Source organism: Seriola aureovittata, chromosome 10 (genome assembly GCF_021018895.1).
Source record: "Seriola aureovittata isolate HTS-2021-v1 ecotype China chromosome 10, ASM2101889v1, whole genome shotgun sequence".
Classification (NCBI taxonomy): domain Eukaryota; kingdom Metazoa; phylum Chordata; class Actinopteri; order Carangiformes; family Carangidae; genus Seriola; species Seriola aureovittata.
Window position 1 is genome coordinate 14,298,855 of NC_079373.1, and position 24,014 is coordinate 14,322,868.

Consider the following 24,014-nt stretch of genomic DNA (forward strand, 5'->3'; position numbering starts at 1 on the left):
CGGAGCCATGACAAAATGTGGGTCAGATCCGTATAACGGACTTGGGCTGGTGTCTATTGGCACAGCACAGACCCCGGTCCGGATGAAGATTCTTTTAAGGTGACGAGATACTTTTTGATCCATACTGAATTTGGCCCAGGTTGCTGTACATTTTAAACATTAAACAGCCTATTAAACATGGGTCGTATTTTCTGCTTCAGTGGATTTATTTCTCATTATTAGTACATCTGTTGACATAATTATTTGTCACATACATGAAAACAATTTATCACTCGTCAACAGACTAAAGACAGTGTGTTTCCTAAGAACACATCGTGGTTCTTGAATGCATCCCACTTCCTTTACACTATGTGCCTGTGCTACAAAACAGCTTCGCTAGCGATGGATTCTCCAGCACGGTGGTCCGTATGGCTTGATGAGGCTAGCTGCTGTTAATGATGTTTGTAGAGGTGAATTTTACATATCATAACGTGTCACGTAAGGTAGTGTTTCGGTTACGTTAAGCCCATTGTCCAAATGAAAGCAGCAGCAGCAGCAGTTAGTCGAGCTACCTACGCTACGCTAGTGGGTTACGCGCAGTGTAACCAAGGAAACACAAACGTAGCGTTAAATAACAGACTGATGATGGTTCGGTCCATAAGCAGTTTGCAATCATATATCTCTATGTAACCCTCTTACAGTGACTGTCGATGATGGTCACACAATGGCAAAAACACGACCCAGTTCCTCCGAGTCTCTGACTGAGTAAGTGAATTTATCTTCACACTTACGTGTTAGTTTAACCTATGAGTTTGCACTCCATTCAAAGTAGATCTTAGTGGTGCTTATCCACTGGACAGAAAGTAAAACAGGAAATTGTTAAGTAAGTCCTTAAAGTGTCCTTTGTAGGTTCAGTTTCCAAGAAGCCCTCTAGTATTTTAAATACTAAAACGTGTTTTCCTTAAATGTGTGACTTCCTTTTTCAAAGATGTTTCCTTGTTTGACCAAACTTGTAACCAGGTCCCCTGAAAGCATGGGAAGCACTGACAGGGGTGTGGATGCATCCCCTCCCTGTGGTTCCAATGTGCTGAGTCCCTCAAAAACAGGATATTCTAAGAGGGATTTTATGATGAGGCTTCCAGAGGAAAAGCTCAAACACTTTGACAGCCGAGCTCAGGCCCACGAAGACAACCAAGAGGTGGGTTTCGTGTAAGCTGCTGTGACAAATTGATATGGTATTCATTGTTAGGAGTTTGTTGTCTGTTCAGAAAACAACATGTCCTGTAGACTTTGGTCTTGCATGAATCATATGCACACACCTAAGGGTGTCAATAATAATAATCACTGTTTACACGCGTATTAGTTTCCTGTTTTTGAGTCTTATTCTAGTTTTGAGTGCACTCATGCTGACATTACATATAACACAAGAAACCTGGTTATTCAGACTCCTTTATATGCACATGATTATAGCACCATTAAGTTTTCTGATCATCTGTGTGCAAGTGTGTCTCAATTTGTCAACATCACAGCCACTTATTTACTATCAGAGGACGATTACATTCCCAATGGTTTTATATAAGAGTTTCTCAAAACCAGGATAAGGCTGTATAAATGTTTACCTGTGCAAAAAAAAAAATAACTGGGATACTCCAAAAATCTGATCCTGGATTATCAAAACTAATTTCTTCAAATAGCTTTGTCTGACCAATGGGCCAAAACCCAAATATACTCAGTTTACAATGCAGTAAAACCATATATCTAAGAGAGAGAAAGAAACTAGATAAGAAACTAGAACCAGTAAATGTATTTTTGCTTGATAAATGACTTAAACAATTAATTGATTATCACATTTGTAGTCAGTCCGTTTTCTGTTGGTTGGCTAATGAATGAATTCATTTTAGCTGTGCTCTCATGTACTGTAGTATTGAAATTAGCTTAGAAAGGGTTTGTACTATTGGTATGGCTTTTGATAAATGGTGGAGTGAGCTATCAAGAGATGTGATACTGACATTTACTGTATTTGAGCAGTGTGATGCCTGCATCCAGGACCTGGTGCGTTGTGTGGCTCTGACTAGGCTGGTATATGGGGACGGACATCTGAAACTAGCCCAGGCCCATGTCAGACTGGCAAAAGCATATTTCCAGCTCAAAGGTAATTTTAGAAAGATAATACTGTGAGTAGATCTTAACAACAGATTTTTACAATTGGTCAGCACGGACCACTTAAAACAGGCACACAAGCCATATGACAATCTTTGAGGGATCCATCTACAATTCACACACCTATTATTTTACCTCTTTTTTAATCCAAGACAATCAAAAAAAATTGATGATTGATTTGTTCCTTCAGGCTGGGGACTGCAGGCCCAGGAGCACTCTGCCCAGGCCAGAGAGCTGCTGTCTGTCTGCTCCTCCATCTCCTCCGGCAGAGGGGAAAAGCATGAGTTTCTAACATGTCTCCTGAGCGTACACCTCACACGGGGAGGTGCTGCACTGCTTACAGCCAAATATCCTTTCCATGATATGTTGGACAATAATGAATGGGACTGAACAGAAAATCAACTCAAAACACCAAGGTGAAAATGTCCTTGACTCTTTTCCACTCTTGAGGAGGCGGAATCGTCTTTTCTGGAGGCAGAACAAGTTCTTAAGGAGCTTCCTCAACATGGTGCCATCAACCAGGAAGAGATGATAAAGACTGAGCTGGAAATCTCCACTGGCCTATGCAGGTTCAGTAGTGAAACATTTTTTTTTTAATTCTAGTAGTTAAAATAGAAAATTCACCAAGTAAATATATGGCAGATAAGAGGCTATAATGCAGCATTTGTAGCCTGTGGTGTGTGATAGCAGCTGCCGCTCAGTTTGTAGCAGCGCTGTCCTGTGATCAGATGATTTGCTCTATTTATTTCCTGTGACTCTTGTATCATGTTCAAGCTGAGCCAAACAACTTGGCACCATTCTCAATTAAAAGGTGACAGGTCAGGTCTTTCCAGTGGGGATTCAGAGTATACCCTGGAGCATTTTACATTCTCAGTAATTGTTATTATACATAAACAGTATTTATTTTTATTAAACTCTCCCTATTTCAACAACTGCACCTGTGAGATCACGTTTATGTTTGGCCACAAGATGGCGATAGAGTCCTCCAAATTTGTATAAAATCAACCTTTCATGTAGTTTTTTGGAGTGGAGGGCGTTTTTGCTGACTTAGTGATGCTAGTAAAAATGCAACTATTTCATGTTCTCTTGGAAACAACACCTTAACAAATCAGGATTTTCCCCTGTCATTGTCCAGTCCACTCAGCAGTCTGTGTGGGTGTTTTGTAACGATGCTTACAGACCTGCTGGCCGGGGATTTCTGCTTGTCCTCTCACACAGTCACTGCTCAAGCAGGGGCACAGATGGGAGGGAAACATATCTCCTATTCAAAAGCATTTCTCCCTTTTCTCTGTAAGTTCTCTGCTTTTTTTCTTTTCTTTTTTCTGTTTAGCTTTGACTCCCTCTTTAATCAGTGTCCTCCCTTCATTTATACCATACTTAGATATTGTCTTTACATTCTGACTGACGCCTTCAGACATTATAAATTTCTCAGTTAAATGTCAGCTGGTTTGTTTACTCCACACAGAGTACCATTTCCATATTATTGATTTGTTTATACCATTAATATGCATTAGTAACCTAATGACTGTAGTGACAGCGGAGGTCCCAAGGGTTGAACTATATGCTTTCGAAAAGATTAAAGAATTAGTGGGTCATGGTGGAGGCACCAAGCACAGACATCGAGTGCAGCAGAGACTGATAGCCTCTAGTAAACTGTGTGGTAAAATAAAAATAGAAGGCCTCTTATCGTAGCTTAGATTTCTGTTGGTCAAATTAGAAGCACAACCAGGAAATATAAAGTATAGTCTTACCTGGATTGCGATCAGTCCACTAATATCTCTTTTTATGTTGACCCTGTTAATTCTTGTAAGTGAGAGGTTCGACTCTGTAAATAGTTAATGCTATCATTTAATATGTATCTATCAGAATTTTGATCAGTTATTTAAAATGCATTTTTATTAGTTCTAGAGAGGGAAAACAAATTGTACATCATTATGTAAGGAAAGAGTGTTTCAACAGGGTTGCCATTCTACATGTTGTCTTAAGTTTTTGAATCTCAGACAGAAGGAACCGACATTGTAAAAATCCTTTTGCGAGGTAAAGACCAAAGACAATACTCCTGCAGCATTAACTGTAAATAGGCCTTATCAGCAGCTGAGGTGATCTACACTCATCGGAATTTGTAAATGATGCCATCTTAGCCTATTTCAGAGAGTCAGAGTTTGTTGACATGATGTGTGTAATTGAAAAAATGTGCAGACTCTGGCTGGTGTGTAAGCTTGCTAAATCTCTTTTGTTAGGTGATGACTAAGAATTTGGCATGCTTCTAAAGCTCTGTCAGTCAACACTGTTGTGATGGAGGGGAATGTTCCCACCAAAGCCTGAAACAATAATGTAAGCTCAACTCCCTTATAGATCCCGGTCCAAATATTCTGCTCAGTTTCAGATTCACACTCAAGGTGTCCACCTATGATCAGCCAAATGGCAAAATTTGTTAGGTTTAAATTCATCATGTGCATATGATTGTGTTGTCAGACTTGGCCATGCCTGCTAAAATAACTTATTTTCTTTATGTCTTTATAACTGCTGGCTTAAATCTACATTTCAATCAAACATTTTGAGCATGTATTTCATAAATTCCCTCTAGTTGAATAATAAAGTCACATAAATTCTTCCATATTTTCTCCAACCTGAACTTTATTTGAATGTGTATGCATCATATTAATTGAAATGCACTTGTTTGCTAGCTTTGTGCATATTGTTTCCAGAGTTTCTGCTGTTGCAGTAATCAGTCACCCTGTTGAATATATACAAAGCATACAGTAGCTATGCTTAAAGTCAGTATCATTCTGATGCTCAGGGTCCACAGTCTGCTGGGTATCATTTAAAAAAAAGTTTGTTAAAATCAATTGCCTCTTAATCCAGATGTATAAATTGTCTCTGATTAGATGACTGAAGTTAAAGCGGCAGGGATATTGTTGTAGATGGCCATGATTGAGCGTCACTACCCACAACCACAGAGGTGATTTAGGATTCTGCTACATAGTCTTTTGCCCAAATCTGCCTGAGGCACACAATAAGAAGACTCATCAGGCAGAGGGCCGTCAGTTTAAAACACCACACAGATTTGCTGGAGCAGACTGTTGTGTTTTTTGTCCCTCTGTTTTTACTTTGAGTTGGCTTTACTGTATCATTTTTCCAAGTGAAAGCCCAGAGCAAACTTACGTCAACCACGTTCTGGAAACGTTTACAAAAGAGGGTTGTGTGGCTTGCTTGGCACCACATCTACAAATCCTTAATTATATTAATTCCCTGCCCTGTGGAGTCTTAGTAGATTTCAGTGGGATGTGGCATATTACCGTTCTGCCAGGAAGCGCATAAGGATGCAGAGTGAATGAGAGGATAGAGAAGCATTGTCTCTGTCTGGCCATGCAGGCAGAATGGCAGGACTCAAGCCATGTTGGAATGTACTGTAGCTCTGCTTCAGCTCTGCTGCCCTAAAAGGACTTAAGTGACTGCCTCGTGAACACTTATGGGCAGGGCACTCCTCCTATCCATCATGGCATGTTAGGATAATCTTGGATTCATGGGAAAATCCAAAGAAATGAGCCTCTACGCTGTTATTGTAACCTGTGCTGCTGGCATTTAACCACTGAGCCAGGAATACCCAAATCCATGCTGTCTAGGGATGTGAGCATGACATAACACTGTCAAGCTTAGACCTTTGGTAGACACACTGCTGTATGTACTTCTGATACCGGAGGACACCTTGGATAAAAACAAATCAAAAGCCATGCTCCTACAGTTTACTTCCATGTGCATTTTGTAGGTAAATGAACTGTCATTCAGATAACTATTATACACAGTTAACAGTGTGTACAGTTTGGATGTGGGAAGATGATTTGTGAAAAGGTGTTTCCTATACTGCTGTATGACAGCAAGCTAGCTAGAGATCGAATAGTACTGAGTTTTGTGCCCTCTGAGAAAGGCCACCCCCCTTGACTGAAGACCTGAATTAAATTTAGAGTCCATTAGACGGTTTGAAGCTGTTAGCAGAGTAGCCTGATGGATCCAGTGTCCTTGCAGTGGTTAATGCAGCTATTATCTCATCCTCCCTCTCCACTCGCCAAAGCACTTGCTCTGTAGTCCATACTGCTGTAGTGCATACTGCATGCAGTTGGGCTTGGCAGGAAGTGGCTGTCTTTTAAAACAGCAACCACTGTGCATGCATGCTGTTATACGCATCAGCAAAAAACCTGAAGCTTAAAAACCTTTGTTGCAACAGCACATATATGGATGGGTGACAAATGTGTTATAGAAGTAGAGCTCTGAGCTTCTCTCATCAGGGACCATGCTTCAGTGTTCAGTTTCGCATTTGTGGTTTCCTGAGACTGCGAGGGGCATCCCCTATTTTAGACATTTGTCTAATATTTGTGGGATACTGGTGTGCAGTGTTTAAAGTGAGGGGGCAGTGCAACCGTGATGAGAGAGGGAGACAGTTACTCGTCAAAGGATGCAACAAAAACAGTTATAAAGGGCAATGTGCAAGCTTTCCCTATTATAGTCTGCACTGCATAAGGCCTCAGCAGCAGCCATCAGCCAAAAGCATTCACCTCTCTGTAGGACCTGGGTTTGGTTAGAGACCAAACAGTTACAGGTTCATAGTCATGAAGTAACAGGTTTATGGGTATATATTAAAAATATTATTATATTAAAAATTCAGTGTATTGCTATACCCTGCTGCCTTGTATAGCAGACCAGACTGGTCACTGTCTTTATGTTTGTCTTTCAGTCTCTGCCTATTTGTGTGTCCTTTCTGCTCTATAGGATCTATAAGAGACAGAGCAGGCCAGACAAAGCCTTAAGCCAGTGTGAGAGGTCTCTGCAGCTGCTTAAGGACTGTGATACGCCAGAGAAGACCTGCTCTGTCTATAGGGACATGGCCGCCATTGAACAGGACAGAGGTCATTTGGACCGAGCCATAGAGCATCTCTCCAAGGCAAGTGGCATATCACTTCCACATCACACACAACTCTAAAGCACAACATATATAACCACATGATGGCTTCTTGATACGCTGCCAAGCTGTGTTGTTAGGTAATGTTCCCACACCCCGTATTTGCTTATATGTGATCTGTCTTATTTCACGTGGGTGTTTCTGCTAGGCTCATGCCATTTCTATGAGCCACAGCCCGGAGGAGCTCGAGGGGGCTCAGATCTCCCACAGCCTGGCCCTCATCCTCTCTGCTGCAGCAGAACCCCATCACAATGGTGAGTCTATTCACAGACACAGGCCTGAGCAATAGGCATAAGGGGTTAATTAGGACTAAAATCTCCCATTGTCTTCCTATATGTCAAATTCCTCAAGATGGCGTTATGGAAACCAGACTTATAATAGCCTTGTTGTAATAGACTTACATGTCCAAGTTCAGCCATGTCAGTATGATTCACTCATGTCAACATACTCAAGGCAAAAATGTCTGATCCTCGGTATCTGTGTAAAGCATAACATATGGAAACTAAGGATATTGGAAGGGTTGGTGTAGAAAAATGTATTCTAGTGATTCTGTTGCAGTGTACGTTTTCAGAATCACTAATTCTTTCAATTATTGCTATAATTTAAGTAGTAAAGGCTCATCATTGTGTATTTTTTTCTCATGCTGGTGTAGACTCTGCAGATCAATACTTTGAGCAGAGTCTTAGGGCATATAAGAACTCTGTAGGTCCACAGGATCCAGCCTTCCTCACTGCCCAGGATGATTTCTGTCGTTTCCTCCTCCTCAATGGCCAGCAAGAGGTTATACACACACACACACACACACACACACACACATATCTGTAAGATCAGTCAGACAATACCAATTTCCTTCAGACACACCTCATATATTTTGTTACTGCAATTTTGACATCCACAGCAGCTTTTATTATCAGCACATTTTTTCCTTCAGAGAGCAGCACCATGGAAACAGCCCCTCAGAGTTTGTAATTGTCAAGGGGTTGATTCCACCTGCTAAACAGGGTGTGGCTCTTTCTACTGATGGTAAGCGATGACTTACCTATTTGTAATGTACCATTGCAGAGATGTGTGGAGATTCAGAGAGCATCACTTATTTTGAAGAGATCTACATTTGGTGACCTGAGTGCTGAGGTAGCAGACACCCTTCAGCTGATAGGAAGTGTGGAGATGACTGAGGGCAGGATGATACAGGCCCACAGGACTATGACAAAGGTAAACACATGTTACACAACACAACACAAACAGCACAAGTATTGTTACAGGTTATCACTTGCAAATGTATATTAGAAATCTGAGTAGTAGTAACTGTCATCGAACATGGTGTTGTCCCCTGCCAAACTATTCTGGAGGGTTTAATAAAAGGCCAAGAGTCAGTGGGTGTGGCCACCTACACCAGTGAGAGGGTGGGAGGCTTGTTCAAAATACACACAAAGAGTCCCTGTCATATTGAGATGAGCTATTTCCGACATCTCTCTAAAGCACAGCGTTATCAGAGTCGCATGCTAATCTTGGAAGGGTGCAAGGTGCAGAGCCACCCTCCCTGGTGTAAAATATCACACAGAGTGACTTTGTGTTTCCTCAGTCTGGATGGAGACTGACAGATGGGCAACACAACTTTGGAACGAGAATGGCAGTTTGCCAAGTACTGTCAATTAAAGGGACATTGACCCCAATTAGCGTGGCATGCCATTATGTCCTTTGAAACAAAAATGACATTCTTATGTCTTCCAGCGCACATGCATTTAATAAACAGCAGCTTTTCAGTTCCTCCTCTAAGCTATTACTATTTTACTTGATTTTCAAATGAGAGTGTTTTTGTTTTTCACATACAGTATGACTGCACATGTTTGCCCTATGAGCTCACTTCTGCCACCCATCAAACATACTAAAATACACCAGTAAAGGGGGATTTCTTCATACTAGTAATGACATGCCTGTAAGTGAAGAAGGCTGGTTGCTATGTTGTTTTGTTATGGCATGTAAGTGCAGAGGGGTCCAAATATGACAGGGAACATCAGGGCTCACTCTCTCTACACCACATCCGAGTAGTAACCTTTCTGAAGTACCCTGACACAGAGCAGACCTGTCAAGTCATTTTTTTTCCTGTCATCATGACACCATCTGCTCAGCAACTGAGTAACTTTTTTTTCTTTCCAAAGGAAAACTGGCTCATGCAGTAAAAACCCCTCAAAACAAACATCGAGAACAATGACACACACACACACAGACTCCCACTTCACATTTCCCCCTTCCTCTGTAGTGCTCCTGAAAAAAAACACCTTCCATTACATCAACCTTAGCAACAGTGAAAACATCCATGAGACCAGATGGATATGTTCCAGATTACCGAGTGTTTTACTTTCCCTGGTGAGGAGGGAAACTTTCGCTCCCTCTGTCCCTGATTTAACAAAGTTCTCACATTGTAATCTTTACATCTTGTTATTTATGATGATTTCAGAAATCACAGGCAGGTTTGTATCATGTCTGTTGTGTCACCATGGGAACTCTGTAATCATATACATGTGTTTGTAGTTAAAAATTTAGACTTTTCTGTTTTTTGTTAAATTATGTAACATTTTCTGATGTCATAGAGCTACGTAGTGATTGCTCATTCCTCTCATTTGATTGGACCAAACTAAATGTAAAGTTGAAAACAACTCAGCTGCGTCTTGAATTTGTTGAGTTAACCACTTCAGATTCCTTGGTTGCTGGTTTAGAGTACTTGTAATAAATCTAGCAGATCCCCCTTGTTGACCTGACACTCGGAGTGGTCAGCACAGGTGTTATCTAAACCTTGGACTGCTACAGTGGTTATTTTGGGATGTTTAGTGCATTCACGTGTTGCTAGGAAGTGTTTATTCCCCCCTGAGTATGAGTTGCACCTCTCATCTTCCACCAACCACTCACTGCCATTATTTTTATTTTTAATTTTAGTGCCTGGAAATCCAGAATTGGATGTATGGGCCTCAGCACAAGAAGACAAAAGCTACACAAAAAGCTGTGGACATGCTGGCTCGGTAAATCTGCAGAACTAAATTGCCAATTGACAGGTTTTACTAAATGTTAGAATGATTTGACATTTGATTTGAAAAAAAAACAAAAAACAGATTTATGTAACAATTCAGCCCACGTTCCAGTGATGTAACCAAGTACTGTATGTTCTGCAGGGCACCGGCGGTGGCTGAGAGGCTACAGAGACAAGGTAGAAGAAAAACAAAACCTCATACATTTTCAGTTGCACCTTCAAGTGGCAATGATGGAAATTCCATGTCTGACTCTTGAAATGTTCTTTTTTTTTTTTTTTTTTTTTTTTTTTTTTAATTTTGTCACTTCAGTAACTTTGAGGGTTTGGACCAAGAACTTCTGACATTTGTGTTTTTCTGTAAATTAGATTATACAGGCAACACTGCTGAAAGTTAGTTTCTAATTACTCTTCTTATGATGATCTTTGAAGAAAAACTCACACTCAGAAAACATACCCACAATAGGTTTTAATTGTGTTAAGATATGAATCAATTTCCAAGTAAGGGCTGGAACCAATTTCAACCAAAGCAGTGACGTCATTTGTTCAGTAGAAATCATTATGTCAATAAAAGCAACGTTGTTGGGCTATCCATGGTGACTAACACTTATTTAACACTGACTCACTGAACATTCTTTATACATCAATAGATTTTCTGAATGCTGATGTACACAGATTTGTTTACGCTATGAAATGGCACATGGTATCCAAATTGTACTGTGTACACACCTAACAAAGATTCTGTTTTTTAAGTGCACTGATGTGTGACGTGTGTTTTTGCACAAAGTTTGCAGCTGAGAAAATGTATGGAAGTCTGCTGTATCTGGGCACTTCAAAGCAACAAATATTTTAAGAAGTTTTATTTTGTAGATTTCTAGCAATGAATATATTAATAAAAGCATGGCATTCACACTAAACATTGTAATTCTGCACATTGTTTCAACATGATAGTGCCAAAAAGCCAATCTGTGAAGACACTGCTCAGTGGTTGCAAAGTGTTCATTAGTATAGCCACTAAGACAAAATGTGTAAAATTTGTAACCAGGCCATAATCATAGTGAACTATTTCTGCCTCTGTAAGTAGTACACAACACAACAAACCCTAGTGAACACTCAATGCCACTAAGCTGATGATCCAAAAATAGTCACGGTCATGAACACACTCTTAAGTCAGAGTAAAGGTGAATTCCTCAAGCCAACACTGTGATAAAACAACAAATGTGGACAAGCAAAAGGTTCAGACACAACATACATCAAAAGCAGATGTGGATATATTTCCTTTAACAACACTATTGCTGCATCCTTAATTCATTCAGATTCTACTACTTCTTTTCGTTCTGTCATCTTACTGTTTGCTTTTCAAACAACAACAACCCTCCTTTGGAGTTCTAAATGGTAAAATGCACCATTTTGAATTCCCATCTCGAATCACATGTTCAGAGCAAAATTATCCCCCATTGAAATTAAAAATGGTATTGACACATGTGAAGATAAACTTTTTACAAACATTTCTCACATTGATTACATTGATAATGTAATGCCACATGTGGTTGGGCAGTACTTCTTTCTGATTATTCAAAATGTGTACTATGCCATTTAGTTGTGAGTAAAGTTAAATAATCTGACAATACTTAACTTTGTGAGCTAGGGTTATCAGCCACTTTTAAGTGCCACATTTACTTGCTCTACACCTTGACTTCAGCTTTCAAAACTTGCAAAATTTCATGAGACAAATTACCATCTTTTTCTTCACTCTTACTATACTGTCAGCTACAATCTTAACTATATTCTGTACACACTAGTGACTACTCCTTAAAATAAACCACTGTGTTCCACGATGCAGTATATAAGCTTCTAATATCATTCCCTTTGGTAGCAGTGCCCGAGACAAAAGAAAAATGAATAAGGTCCAGTCTGCAAAAGGTGCACAGCACCTCATTACTCCAACTTTCAAATGTTAGTCTGCACTAAATCTTGACCACTTAGACTTAACATTATGATGTGTTTGTTGGATTGATGGTGAGCTGTAAACTGCAGAACAGGCTGTTTAAGCTGAACAGCACAGGTTAGTACAAAAATAGAGAAATCTACAGAGTAAACAAAACAGTTTGAAGATAAACTGCAAGCTATAAAAGGATTACACATAACTGCGCAACACTCCATCAGTATTAACTACCATAAGAAATTGCTACAATTTATATATGTTATAATCCTAATTTAAGATTGCTCATATTAGTAAGCATTAAGTATTTTTAATAGTAATGCTGCCGCAATGAATACCATAAAATATGTATTAATTTGGTAATTTTAACTACATAACAGAATTTAACTTGAATCATGAAATGCAGTTAGGTAAACCAAGTTTTAACACACTGTTATTAGGTACAGTAAAACAGCATACCAAAATCAAATAGATATATAATGTTTTACTGCAAAAATTAATGCATTATAACTCTGCCATTATTACTGTGTCTGCAATCAGCATTAATGCCATATATGATTAACTGCTGCATCAAAACAACCTCTGTATGTGCACTTCAGCAAGGGATACACTGGCAAGCCCTGGGTCTTAAAATATTTCTGACTGAATTCTTCCTTAGTCATCTGTAGGGCTTTCAAGGTAAATTGTTGCAACTTTTTTCTCTTGAGAAATCTTCACTGGGGCCTCCAGGGTTTGAGATTGCAGCTCTTGCTCTGGAGATGCCTCAGAATGGCTGCTCTGTACATCCATCTGGAATGTGAAGGACTTCTCTGAAGGCCCAAGTTTTATATGTTTCTCGGTGATTTCAGACACAGATTCTCTTAGGTGTGTGAAGCCTTCGATCTCTTCACCATGAGCAACATCCTCTTCTTTGGTGACTCTGAAGCTGTACCCTCCTCCTGCCCCGCCCTGGAAGGTTTTCTCAAGCCCTAGGTTAGAAGATCTGAGAGCTGCCATGATCTGCTCTTCAGACAGATCATCTTCTGCCTCCAGCAGCCCAGAGTCTTCCAGAGTTTGAGAGACATTTAGCTCAGCAACTATAGTCATGGTTCCATTGTCATTTGACTGCTGCACTTTTTTGACATCGACAGCCACGTTCTGTGGACTTTCACTGCTCACTTTTGAGAGGAAAGCCAATTCCTCCCTCAGTGGACCTGAAACTGAGCTTTGTAGCTGTTCTAGAGCTCCCTTCAGCTGCTCTTTGGGCTCCAAAGAGTCCTCTCTCAGGAACTCGAGAACAGACTCCTGCACTACTGGGGAGACACGAACCTCTTCTTCAAGGATGCAATCTGGAAAGCTCTCTTTGACAAAGGAGTGATCATCTGCCATGAACTTGTATTCGTCACTTTCCTCTACAATCACGCTCTTCAGTGGAAGACTTTCATCTTGATAATACCTCTCATCTGACAGGTCATCTAGAACGCCATAATGGCCATACGAGGTGATGCCACCACCCTCCTCGGCTTCAGAGAGATTATCATCTGGTGTTGAGACATAATACTCATGAGGCTCTTGTTCATGGGAGAAATATGAAGATTCATTCTGTCTAGAGACCTCTTCAACGTGGACAGATCTACCCTTGGAATAATCTGTGCCTGTCATGGAAGATTTCATGGCATCATCATCACTCCTCTGAACATGAGCGTCATGAGGGACATTTTCTAGCTCCTCAATTTGGAAATATGTTGAGGAGGGCTCATAAAAAGTAGATCTGGACTTCTGTTCAACCTCAAGCTCCTCATCACTGAAAGAGTCAACCGGTTCCTCAATGATTTCCACATTGACAGACCTATTTTGCAGGTTCTCTGCTCCCTGCAGGTCACTTAGTAGATTCTTAATCATGCTTCCTGTTGCTGTGTCCTTGATGTCCTGCAGTGACACCTTCTTCACACCTTGGCTCAGAAGTTCATCCAGGGCAAAGTCTTCAGAAATATCCAGCTCTTCCTCCACTTTGGACTCCAGCACGATCTGTGTTTTAGTCGTGCCATCGTCCTGCTGAGTTTTCTCCACATGATATCTGACCTTGGATTCTCCTGATGAGCAAACCTTTGCTTCCAAACCTGCTGGTTTCATCACTTTCTCAATGATCTCCTCCACAGACACAGAGTCTAATATCTTCTTCTCACTTGGCCCTACCGTAGACTCTGTTCTCCCTTTGTCTTTGAACTCACTGTCATAAAGATTATCTACCTCTGTTTCATCTGACAGTAGCTTTTTGCTTTCTGTCTCCATTTTCGCGCTCAGGCTCATCATTGGTGGTGACACCACTCTCACTGATTTGGTCTCGGCAGTGGAGGACATGATGGGACTGATTTTGTTCTCTACCTGAGAGACCTGTTTGATTTTCACAGTTTTCTCCTCTACTGTTGTTTTCCGCACAACCTCACTCGCGTGGGTTTCCCTCTGGCCTGTTTGTTTATCTTTGGCAGCAGCTGTGGCAGTGGTAGTAGCAGGGGCAGAAGTGGCAGCCCGAGCTTTGGCGAATGAAATCATGTCCCTTCTGGATTCAGGACTCTGATAACGAGCTCTGCCTGCAACTGAAATGGGAATGACCCTGGAGGGACTTATGGACCCAGAGGGAGGCACGGGAGATCTTCTCAGGCTTGACGTCGGTGGCGTGTACCGGATGTCCATATGTTGTCTGGTGGTTAAGGTGGAAGCTCTTGGTGTGTAGGGTTTGGCTGGCATCTTGATATCTAAGGCAGAGACGTAATTAGCATAAATAATTACTTGATTTGTTGATATTTCCTATTTAGTCAAATCTCTTGACGCTTCAAACTAATGAATTTTTTAGTGTAGCTTAATTTCTGAACATATTTTCATATATTCGGGTAGATATTAACTCTAGTTTTAAAGTGTTTTCTTGTGATCAGTATTCAGTACAGTTCAATACAGTACCTATTATTCTTTCTCTTTGATGCTGATTCACTCTCCTATGAGCATCTTGCAGACCCACTCTCTCACCCTCCAGGAGAGCCCTGAACAAAGAAGAAACAAAATACTTAGACAAAAGCAAATAGGTCATTATAAATAATTGCTTTTTCCCCTATTTTAATCAAATTATGTTTCACAAATAAAATTCAAATATAAATACCTCAAAAGGCGATGTACATCATTCAGCTCTGCCATCTCAACTCGCTCAAACTAAACGCAACAGGCTTACAAGACAGTATGAACCCAGGACCTGGCCATATAGGGTAGTAATCATTGAAAACATAACAAGCCACTGTCGTGTAATAAGGACCCTATAGTCACTTGCTTAGACAGCTCACCTCTCCTTGGCCATGCTTCATCAAACACACAAAAAGGAAAGCAAAGTCCATCAAAAAGGAACAACCTCTCCCGAGAGTGTCTTCCGAAAGACTGACCTAAAAATAACAGCTACAATGCGGAGCTGTCCACACTTCACAGTGAATCCCAAAGCAAAAGCTGACTCGTGACATATACAGAAACACATGCCACTGACACGTCTCTGAGAAAACATTCTGCCTATTCCAAAAATTCAAAACAAACCAGATGTGCCAGTGGAGAATCTGCCATATAGAGACAAACCGGATTAGACAGTCTTCTAAAGAACTTCCTTGGACTTTGCTTAATATTAATAAAATGTTGGTCAACCTTAACCACTATTATGCCGTAGACTGTTTAGATCTCCTGGCAAATGAGGTAGGATTTTATAATGTTATGATGTTACAACAAGTAACTGAAGAAAAAACAACTAGATATAACCTTTGAATGTGAAAATACCGTATGTTTATTGACTGCTTTATAAATAACTTCTTTCAGTAAAAATAGTCTGTTAGTATGTGACCATGTGTGATCTGGCTATGTTAGGCGCATGAAAACAAGACATGCCATGTTATTACAAGATATGAAATGCCAAATATAATTTGTCTTGCTTCGTAGACACTTAAGACAAACCACAGAGAAAGTTTTAAACAACTCTGTTAAACAAGGATGTGCTGTATTTATAAGATAGTAAATGTGGGCTGCTACTTTTCAATTTATCTGCCTGAGGCACAAGTGTTCAGATCAGAACACTTAGTGCCAAGACCAACAAGAAGCAGGCTGGTGATTTGTTCCGATGCATTTGATGAAATAACTAATTAAGCTAAGAGCACTTGAGGCAGCGATGGCTGGACAATAATCTCTTGTTGAAAGCATGCAAATGTCACAGGAAAAAGAGGATGTATTGTACCTTTAAAAACTCATTCGTAATGTCTGTGCTATTCCCTAAGACAAATCAAAATGACTGCTGGGCATATTCTACCCAAGGCGATAATTGATTCAAGTCTGTTTTGACTGGACAACTGACAAAATGAATCAGCTCGTCACCTGTAGGCAGCCACCTCCATACCCAGATCCATCTTAACCTGGAGAAGGTGCTGATGTTCTCGCATCTTTTCTGCTATGGTGTCAGCCATCTTGTTCCTCTCGTGCTCCAGCTGCTCAATAATCATCTGGAGGAGAGAAAAAAAAAAAGCACAGAAAAAAAACAAACAAGACATTTTCACTTTGCACATAGTTTAATTTTACAAGTCTATGGTCTGTCCATTGGGTATTATAATTTTTTTTGTATATCCCGGCAGTTTAACTGAAAATACTAATAATCATTTGGCTTCCTTGTTAACCATAGAGTGTCTAACCACTTTTTTATTTTACTGCCGCCTGCAGTGTTGTTAATTACGTAAATCTGTTTTCCAATAACATCTGACATCTTAAAGCAAACGTCATGCTCAATTCAAAATTTTAACCTGGGCTTAAACTGTGAGAACTGTGCCTTTGTTACAATACTGAAGGCAGCACTACAGTGTAGAGCCAGTGTGGTCATTTGTAACTGGCTGACCTGCTTGGAGCTCCATCTTTAGGAGGCTAATAAGGATTTGTCAGTCTGACAGCTAATTGGTTTAAGTGGCTGGTGTAATCTAGCAGCAACAAAGTCCTGCAGAGGTAGTGTGTAGTTCAGCTACTGAAGCTATTCAATCCTTTTATACTGAGGTCAAATGTTGCACACAAGATCCATGCTTTCAACAGTTATGGGAACACAAACTTGTCAGGCACCACTTTAACGCTGGTAATGTCATTATGTGTTGAGGTAGGGAGAGTTACATTAATTTTAGAGCCAGCATCCACTGCTTTTAGCACAGAGTGAGATTAGTTAGAGGATGTCCCACATCATAGCTATTCCTGTATTAAGTTTCAGCCTAGATGTGTGATGATATAATAATTATTTGGGCTGACAGCTGCAGCTCCCTCAGTGCCTTTAAAGACAGTGGGTGTGGCACGGACAACTGGGGGTAGCCGCTCCCATCGCCCAGTGGGATCAACGGGGGATTACTCTGTGTTTTTCTAAAAAAATTTATTTAAATGCTGAACAGCTAAACAGATCGAATAGCCTCTGGTTTCACTTGAGTCTTTTGAAATATTAATATGGGCTCTCTTTGTCCTCTCACCTGATATTCACCGAAGTCCACACGGAATTTTTCCTGCATATGCATCAGCTGTTCTTCAAGACGCATCTGAATGTGGCCTTGTTTTTCCGCCTCTGTGCGTAATTTGTCCAACTCTGAGGCGTACAGCATCTTCTCCCTCTGCAGCTCACTCAGCATCGCCTGGTCCGCTTTAATCGACTGCTCCATCTCTTCCACTTTGCGCTGGTACATTTCAAAAGTCTCAATCCACCCTTCGGACATACCTCGGGCATACTCTTGCACCTCTTCCATGGAGGCCACCGGAGGCCCGCGATAAGTTTGCGTGATGATGGGCACCACCCGGGCCTCCACCTGACGCCTGAAGTGGTCAATTTCTTGCCTGTGTGCATCCTCTAAGCATTTATACTCGGCCTCGAGTTGAAATAAACGCTGCTCGAGTTCACTGTTGGTCTTGTGAGCGTGGTGAAGCTCCTTCTCGCAGCCCTTCAGCTCGCCACTGATGTCCCTGCACACACCAGTCTGCTCGCTGCACAGAGACTGGACCATCTGCAACTCCCGCCATAGCTTCTCCCTCTCCATCTCAGCCTGGGACTTCTCCAACGACAGCTGTCCCACCATTCTCCTCATGTCCCGTATCTCAGCCTTGTACTTCGGCTCCCATTCCGCCGTCTTCGTTTGCCTGAGTTTATTTATTTCAGTGATCAGATGCGCATTTTCCTGCTCTAGCTGCTTCGTCCTGGAGAGATACTGGGAAAGTCTGCTGTTGAGCTCCTGTAGCTGGTGTTTTTCGTTCTCAAAAGTTTTCTTGAAAGGCAACATTTTGGCATCTAACAATAAAAAGGACAGTTTAAAGATTGTCCAGTCTGTATTAGGCTAATTTAGGAGACGGGCTGGCCGGTGTCATATGCGAATGCGTCTGTGGGCCCAACTGCGCTGTAATTTGCGATCAGTGCCCTTTGACAAGTGCAGGAGGAGGAGGGCGTGTCCTGCCTCACAGGATCGTCCCAGCGCGCCCGTGTCCCTGGCAGATGTTATGCTGCATTTAGGTGCTGTCTGAAATATTACAATTCAGAGATCTCAGTACCTAAAGATGTGGTAAACACAACTATGAGACTGAACTAAAAATTAAACCTAAGTGATGAAAATATATCTTGCAGTGAAATGATGGATCTAGCCAAACTGATTGTCTTATGTAGTTGCTATTTTAACAGAAATGTTATCTAAATATATTGTATGCTGTGTTTATATTAATTTATAATAGTTTTTGTTTTAATAGAGATACTAAATAAAGTAACACGCCTGTCCCAACCAACACCCCTGCCAATATCAATGTTTTTTCAGAAATTGTTATTTTAATAATCAAGTATAATAAGTATCGAGTAAATATATGAATAAATGGTAAGAAGGGCGTGAAAATGAAACGGCAGTTCAATCTGATCATCAGGCTACTTAGATTGTGACGAAATGTTTAAGACCTTTAAATTGGATAACGAATTTACCGCAGGCGCCTGAATGCACCACTTCCACACTGGGCTACCATATTTATTTGCCGGGGAATAGCTCCTCCAGGTGGACAAAAGGTGAGCTGCAAGATCTGAGCTTGTTTTTCAGTGTCCTGGCATTAAACGTGTAACAACCATCTGTCCTCACTGAAATCAGGGTAAACTTTACCCCGTCATGAGTGGAAGCGAAGCTGTGGTCGTCACTGGTAAAAAAACAAAACAAATCAAAACAAGCGTTTTCCCATGAACATACGCACTCTACCCGCATTTATTTTCAGGTGCGATTTCTAATCTTCTTTAGGGTTTGGACCTTTTCGACAGTTCTTGGTGAACCCGAGCTGGAAAGCAGCCCAGGTAATGTTTAGGAACAAAACACCGATCGATGCTGAAAGTCCATTGTAACAAAATATATGTAATAATATTTGGATTATTATAGGGGCTGAAGCTGGTCGGACTGGGAGAGCGGATTGATGTTCATATCAAGGAGGTGCCAGTGACTTATATTAAGACTCAACAAATCATTGCTGACATTTGGCAGACTTTAAACCCAAAGGTAAAATATAGTGTTGAAGTCAAGACAAGGGCTGTAGCCATTTGATTTTAAATATTGACTGTTAAACTATTAATTATCTTCAGAATATTTTATTATTTCCTTTTACTGTTCAATTATAGTGCTTTTTTTATTTCCCAAAATATAGGTCTATATGCTGTGTCATAGACTAATTCATTTAAATAAGTGGTTAAATGATCTTTAATTCATAAATTTATTTATTAACCTAATTTAAATGTATTGTGTCCAAAAACACCAGAACCAAACCATAAATATCCACAACCTGTCCTATTTCTAAACTGTAACCTTTGTTAAAACCCTTAAATTACTGTTAAAAAAAAGAAAAAAAGAAAGAAAAAAGAATAAAGAAAAAAACTACAGAAGATGCCCAAAAGCCCATAAATGCACTCTGGTGATGACAGTATTAATATTTCACTTTGTGTTTGTGTGTGTCCCAGTTTGCAGTACATCTGGGCATAGCCAGAGGATCCAGTGTCATCATTTTGGAGCAAATAGGGAAGAACAGTGGATACAGAGACAAAGATGTGTGCGGTTTCTGTCCTGCAAATCACTGCTGCATGGAAGGAGGACCAGAGAAACTCTGCTCGGTCATTAACATGAGGGCTGTTTCCAAACAGTTCAAAGAAGCAGGGGCGGATGTCATTTATTCAAGAGATGCTGGCAGGTGGGCATCTGCTTCTGCTGTGTGTAGATTCTCAAAACTATGAAATCATGCTTTCTGTCTTTTTCTCAGGTACCTGTGTGACTTTGCTTATTACTGCTCACTGTATCACGGGCAGGGGAGGGCAGCCCTCATCCACATACCCACATCTGGCAGCCTGGCCTCTGCTGACAGTGTGGTACCTCTGCTGCAGACCCTCATTCAGACCATGCTCGACCAGCTAGGCGACCCTTCAGAAACAGCATGAGGAGATGATGACAGCTTATTCCTCAAGCCAGCAGTCACACTCAGGTAGACCTTCTAATACAGGCATTTTCACACCACCATGAATGAAATATATGGAGGTAGATTTGTTTCAGTATTATTTGTGTTAACAGATCAACATTCCATGCGTAAATGTGTAATCTGTAAATATAAAACACCTTCCACAAATACAAAAATTGAATTTGCAAATTCACAAAAATATTTTGCAAATATAAAACAGATTTTCAAATACACAAAGAAATTCCACAAATAAAAAATGATCTGTGAATACATTCAATTAATTTACAAATAAATGAAAAACATTTGTTAATATCTTCCTAACATTTACAACTTTCAAATAGACATAATTTGATATATATACATAATCCACTGTATTGTGGATTGCCTGACAACACAATCACAGTAAGTTAGGCTGGTTAACTGTGTCTCAGGGACAGTGATGAACAGCACTGGGGGTCCACAGGGGACTGTTCTGGCTCTGTTCCTGTTCACTCTGTATATGCTTGACTTTAAATACAACTCTTAGTCCTACCACATCCAGAAATACTCGGATGACACAGCTATCGTGGCGTGTATCAGGAATGGACCGGAAGAGGAGTACAGGGATCTGACAATGGCCTTCAGTGAGTGGTACAACAAGAATTGCCTCCTTCTGAACACCTCCAAGACCAGGGTCATTGACAGTCAGCATTAGAGGGAAGGACATTGAGGTGGTGCACACTGGGTATGCACATGGACAGTAAACTGGACTGGTCCCTGAACACAGATGCCATCTACCCGAAGTGGCAGAGCCAGCTTTTTTTCCTCAATAAGCTCAGGACCTTTGACGTTTGCAGTGAAATGCTGCACGTTTTATCAGTCAGTGGTGGCCAGTGTACTTTTTTATGCTGTAGTCTCCTGTCATTTTCATTTTCATCTTGACCCTAAAAGAGCGTAGTGACATATAAATGTAAATGCAATGGACTCTGGCCACTATTTGCTTGTTGTATTTGAATATTGTCACTGTAGAGCAGGTTAAGTCTTTGAAAATGAACTGTCAATAGTTTTTCACTTTTCATTTTAATATGTTATTGAATGCCCATGAGTATATGAAAATGAAAATACAAATTGGATGACTGCATTTTCTTTAAAAAAAATTATTTTTACTTTGCTGGGCTAAAGAGCAGCACGAGAACAGGTGTGCTAACTGGGCAGCTCCCACAGGTGCCTTGAGTGTCCTTTTTTATGTTGCAGTCTGCTGGGGCAGCAGCATTAGAGACATGCCGCAGAGTCATACTATAGTTAGGCATAAAAACAGCATAATATGGTAAGGCACAAAAAGTCAAAGTATAGTCAGGCATTAAAAGGTCATAGTATAGTAAGGTATAAAAATGTCATAAAAATGTCATAGTATAGTAAGGCATAAAATGTTATAGTATAGCAAAGATAAAAAGTCATAAAATGACATAAAAACATATATATCCAGGTATGGTAAGGCATAAAAAAAGTCATATTGTAGTAAGGCATAAAAACGTCATAGTATAGCAAGGCATTAAAAACGTCATAGTATAGTAAGGCATAAAATGTCATAGAATAGTAAGGCATAAAATGTCATACTATAGCAAGGCATGAATGTCATAGTATAGTAACAAATAAAAAGTTATAAAAGCATCATGATATAGTAGGGCATAAAAACGTCATAGTATATAAAGGTATAAAATGTCATAAAGACATCATAGTATAATAAGGTATGAAATGTCATAAAAACATAGTATAGTAACAAATGAAAAGTCATAAAAACGTCATAATATAGTAAGGCATAAAATGTGATGAAAACATGCTTTAGTAAGGCAAAAAAAACGTCAAAGTATAGCAAGGCATAAAATGTCATGAAAACATCATAGTATAGTAAGGCATAAAAATGTCATAGTATTGTAAGGCATTAAAAAGCCATACTATAATAAGGCACAAAAATGAAGCTTATTATGAATTCAATCAGGAAGACTATCTATTATCCCTCTCTCACCCCACTCCTTGTAATCAGTTGACTTCAGGTGCTTGGCAACCAATCACATCTCACCATGATCTCAACCAGTCAATGAAGTTGTCCCTGTCATACTTTAAAAATCTGTTCTTCTCTCTCCTGTTGTCAGCTGTCATTTCAGTGCGGTAGTTGTGACCCTCCTCCACCCCTTTCACCTCCAGTCTTCAAATTGAGGCGGATTGCTGCAACAAGCTCATCATCACCCTCATCACACCCAGATCTCCAGCTTCTCGTCTTCCTATCTTCAAGCCCACGCAGTGTCTGGCTCCCTGGGGGGGTTTTCCTATACTTCGCATAGCCTCTCCCCCTTATCACATAATGGCCGCACGATGGGGTCTAATCGCCAAAAGGCTCTCACATCTCACTTTTCCTATCTTGTTTTGCACATGGCAATAAAAGCTTATTCATTAAGCAAATAAGTCTTTCTGGATTGAAATGTCATAGTATAGTAAGACATAAAATGTCATAAAAACATCATAGTATAGCAAGGCATTAAAAACATCATTGTATAGTAAGACATAAAAAAGTTATCTTATAACTTTTTAAAAGGTTATGCTATAACTTTTTTATGCCTTTCTATACTATGACGTAAGGCATAAAAGAATATTATAGTAAGGCATAAAATTTCATAGTATATTAAGTTGTAAAATGTCATAAAAATGTTATACTATAGTAAGGCATAAAATGTCATAGTATAATGAAAAATAAAAAAGTAGTAACATTATAGTAAAGTAAGGAATAAAGATGTCATAGTATAGTAAGGCTTAAACTGTCATGAAAATGTCACTATACTTAACAGTGTAAAAAGGCATAAAAGGGTCGAAAGTAAGGCATAAAATTTCATGAAAACGTTATAGTATAGTAAGACATAAAAAGTCATAGTATGCATCTCACTTTCCCTATCTTGTTTTGATTGTGGCAATAAAATTTTATTCATTATCAGCTGTCAGACTCCACAACTGCTGCTCTTCCTGACCATGTGCAAACTTGCACTTTTTCATGTACATATCGTGTGTATTGTGTGTATTGTACTTATTAGTGTATATTTGGTGTATTTTTATCTATATTTCCATAGATGTTTATTCTATAGATGTTTATTTTCTGCTGTGGTAAATGAATTTCCCAGTTGTGGGATTAATAAAATGAATCTAATCTAATCTAATCTAATCTAATTAAGCAAATGAGTCTTTCCAGATTGAAATGTCATAGTATAGTAAGACATAAAATGTCATAAAACATCATAGTATAGCAAGGTATAAAATGTCATAAAAATGTCATAGTATAGTAAGGCCTAGAATGTCATGAAAATGTTAATAGTAAAGTAAAGCATAATATGTATAAAAACGTCATACTAAGGCATATTATGTAATGAAAACATAATAGTATAATAAGGCATAAAAAGTCATAGTATACATCTCACTTTTCCTATCTTGTATGTGGCAATAAAAGTTTATTCATTAAG

The 24,014-nt window shown here is 39.8% G+C and overlaps 3 protein-coding genes across 7 annotated transcripts; 2 read left to right on the forward strand and 1 right to left on the reverse strand.

Annotated features, from left to right (window-relative positions):
- Positions 1 to 22: 22 nt before the first annotated feature.
- On the forward strand, positions 23 to 10,753 carry ttc23 (tetratricopeptide repeat domain 23). Of its 4 annotated transcripts, XM_056386980.1 has the most exons (13): positions 363 to 449; positions 681 to 744; positions 1,000 to 1,177; positions 2,008 to 2,131; positions 2,330 to 2,486; positions 2,583 to 2,708; positions 6,907 to 7,078; positions 7,245 to 7,350; positions 7,749 to 7,876; positions 8,159 to 8,308; positions 10,031 to 10,113; positions 10,264 to 10,298; positions 10,432 to 10,753. In XM_056386980.1, exons 1-13 carry the CDS (start codon positions 416 to 418, stop codon positions 10,461 to 10,463), a joined length of 1,389 nt encoding a protein of 462 aa, XP_056242955.1. In that variant the 5' UTR covers positions 363 to 415; the 3' UTR covers positions 10,464 to 10,753. The 4 variants fall into 4 exon arrangements, with proteins under 4 accessions (XP_056242956.1, XP_056242955.1, XP_056242954.1 ...); XM_056386981.1 differs by lacking the exon at positions 363 to 449 and adding an exon at positions 23 to 99 and having other exon boundaries at positions 10,264 to 10,753; XM_056386979.1 differs by having other exon boundaries at positions 10,264 to 10,753.
- On the reverse strand, positions 10,573 to 18,489 carry synm (synemin, intermediate filament protein). Its single transcript, XM_056386968.1, has 4 exons — positions 17,553 to 18,489; positions 16,435 to 16,559; positions 14,998 to 15,077; positions 10,573 to 14,795 (listed from the first exon to the last, which is right to left on the reverse strand). The coding sequence occupies exons 1-4, from the start codon at positions 18,348 to 18,350 to the stop codon at positions 12,715 to 12,717; spliced, it is 3,084 nt and encodes a 1,027-aa protein (XP_056242943.1). The 5' UTR covers positions 18,351 to 18,489; the 3' UTR covers positions 10,573 to 12,714.
- Positions 18,490 to 18,769: 280 nt separating this feature from the next.
- Positions 18,770 to 23,496, forward strand: pgpep1l (pyroglutamyl-peptidase I like). 2 transcript variants are annotated; one of them, XM_056386983.1, is made up of 6 exons: positions 18,770 to 19,239; positions 19,335 to 19,387; positions 19,470 to 19,586; positions 20,042 to 20,268; positions 20,338 to 20,556; positions 22,662 to 23,496. In XM_056386983.1, the coding sequence occupies exons 1-5, from the start codon at positions 19,209 to 19,211 to the stop codon at positions 20,510 to 20,512; spliced, it is 603 nt and encodes a 200-aa protein (XP_056242958.1). In that variant the 5' UTR covers positions 18,770 to 19,208; the 3' UTR covers positions 20,513 to 20,556; positions 22,662 to 23,496. The 2 variants fall into 2 exon arrangements, with proteins under 2 accessions (XP_056242958.1, XP_056242959.1); XM_056386984.1 differs by lacking the exon at positions 22,662 to 23,496 and having other exon boundaries at positions 20,384 to 20,519.
- The last annotated feature ends 518 nt before the right edge of the window (positions 23,497 to 24,014 follow it).

What these genes read in the sequence shown, in the direction of transcription:
- ttc23 (XM_056386979.1), top strand. Translation starts at nt 416, where the DNA reads ATGAGGCTAGCTGCTGTTAATGATGTTTGTAGAG. An exon ending in AGCATATTTCCAGCTCAAAG is followed by an intron (nt 2,132 to 2,329) that starts GTAATTTTAGAA and finishes TTGTTCCTTCAG; the next exon opens with GCTGGGGACTGCAGGCCCAG. An exon ending in CCCACAGGACTATGACAAAG is followed by an intron (nt 8,309 to 10,030) that starts GTAAACACATGT and finishes TTTTAATTTTAG; the next exon opens with TGCCTGGAAATCCAGAATTG.
- pgpep1l (XM_056386983.1), top strand. Translation starts at nt 19,209, where the DNA reads ATGAGTGGAAGCGAAGCTGTGGTCGTCACTG. An exon ending in CGAAGCTGTGGTCGTCACTG is followed by an intron (nt 19,240 to 19,334) that starts GTAAAAAAACAA and finishes AATCTTCTTTAG; the next exon opens with GGTTTGGACCTTTTCGACAG. An exon ending in CGAGCTGGAAAGCAGCCCAG is followed by an intron (nt 19,388 to 19,469) that starts GTAATGTTTAGG and finishes GGATTATTATAG; the next exon opens with GGGCTGAAGCTGGTCGGACT.
- synm (XM_056386968.1), bottom strand. Translation starts at nt 18,350, where the DNA reads ATGTTGCCTTTCAAGAAAACTTTTGAGAACGAAAAACACCAGCTACAG. An exon ending in TGGACTTCGGTGAATATCAG is followed by an intron (nt 16,560 to 17,552) that starts GTGAGAGGACAA and finishes TCTCTCCTCCAG; the next exon opens with ATGATTATTGAGCAGCTGGA. An exon ending in ATGGAGGTGGCTGCCTACAG is followed by an intron (nt 15,078 to 16,434) that starts GTGACGAGCTGA and finishes TTCTTTGTTCAG; the next exon opens with GGCTCTCCTGGAGGGTGAGA.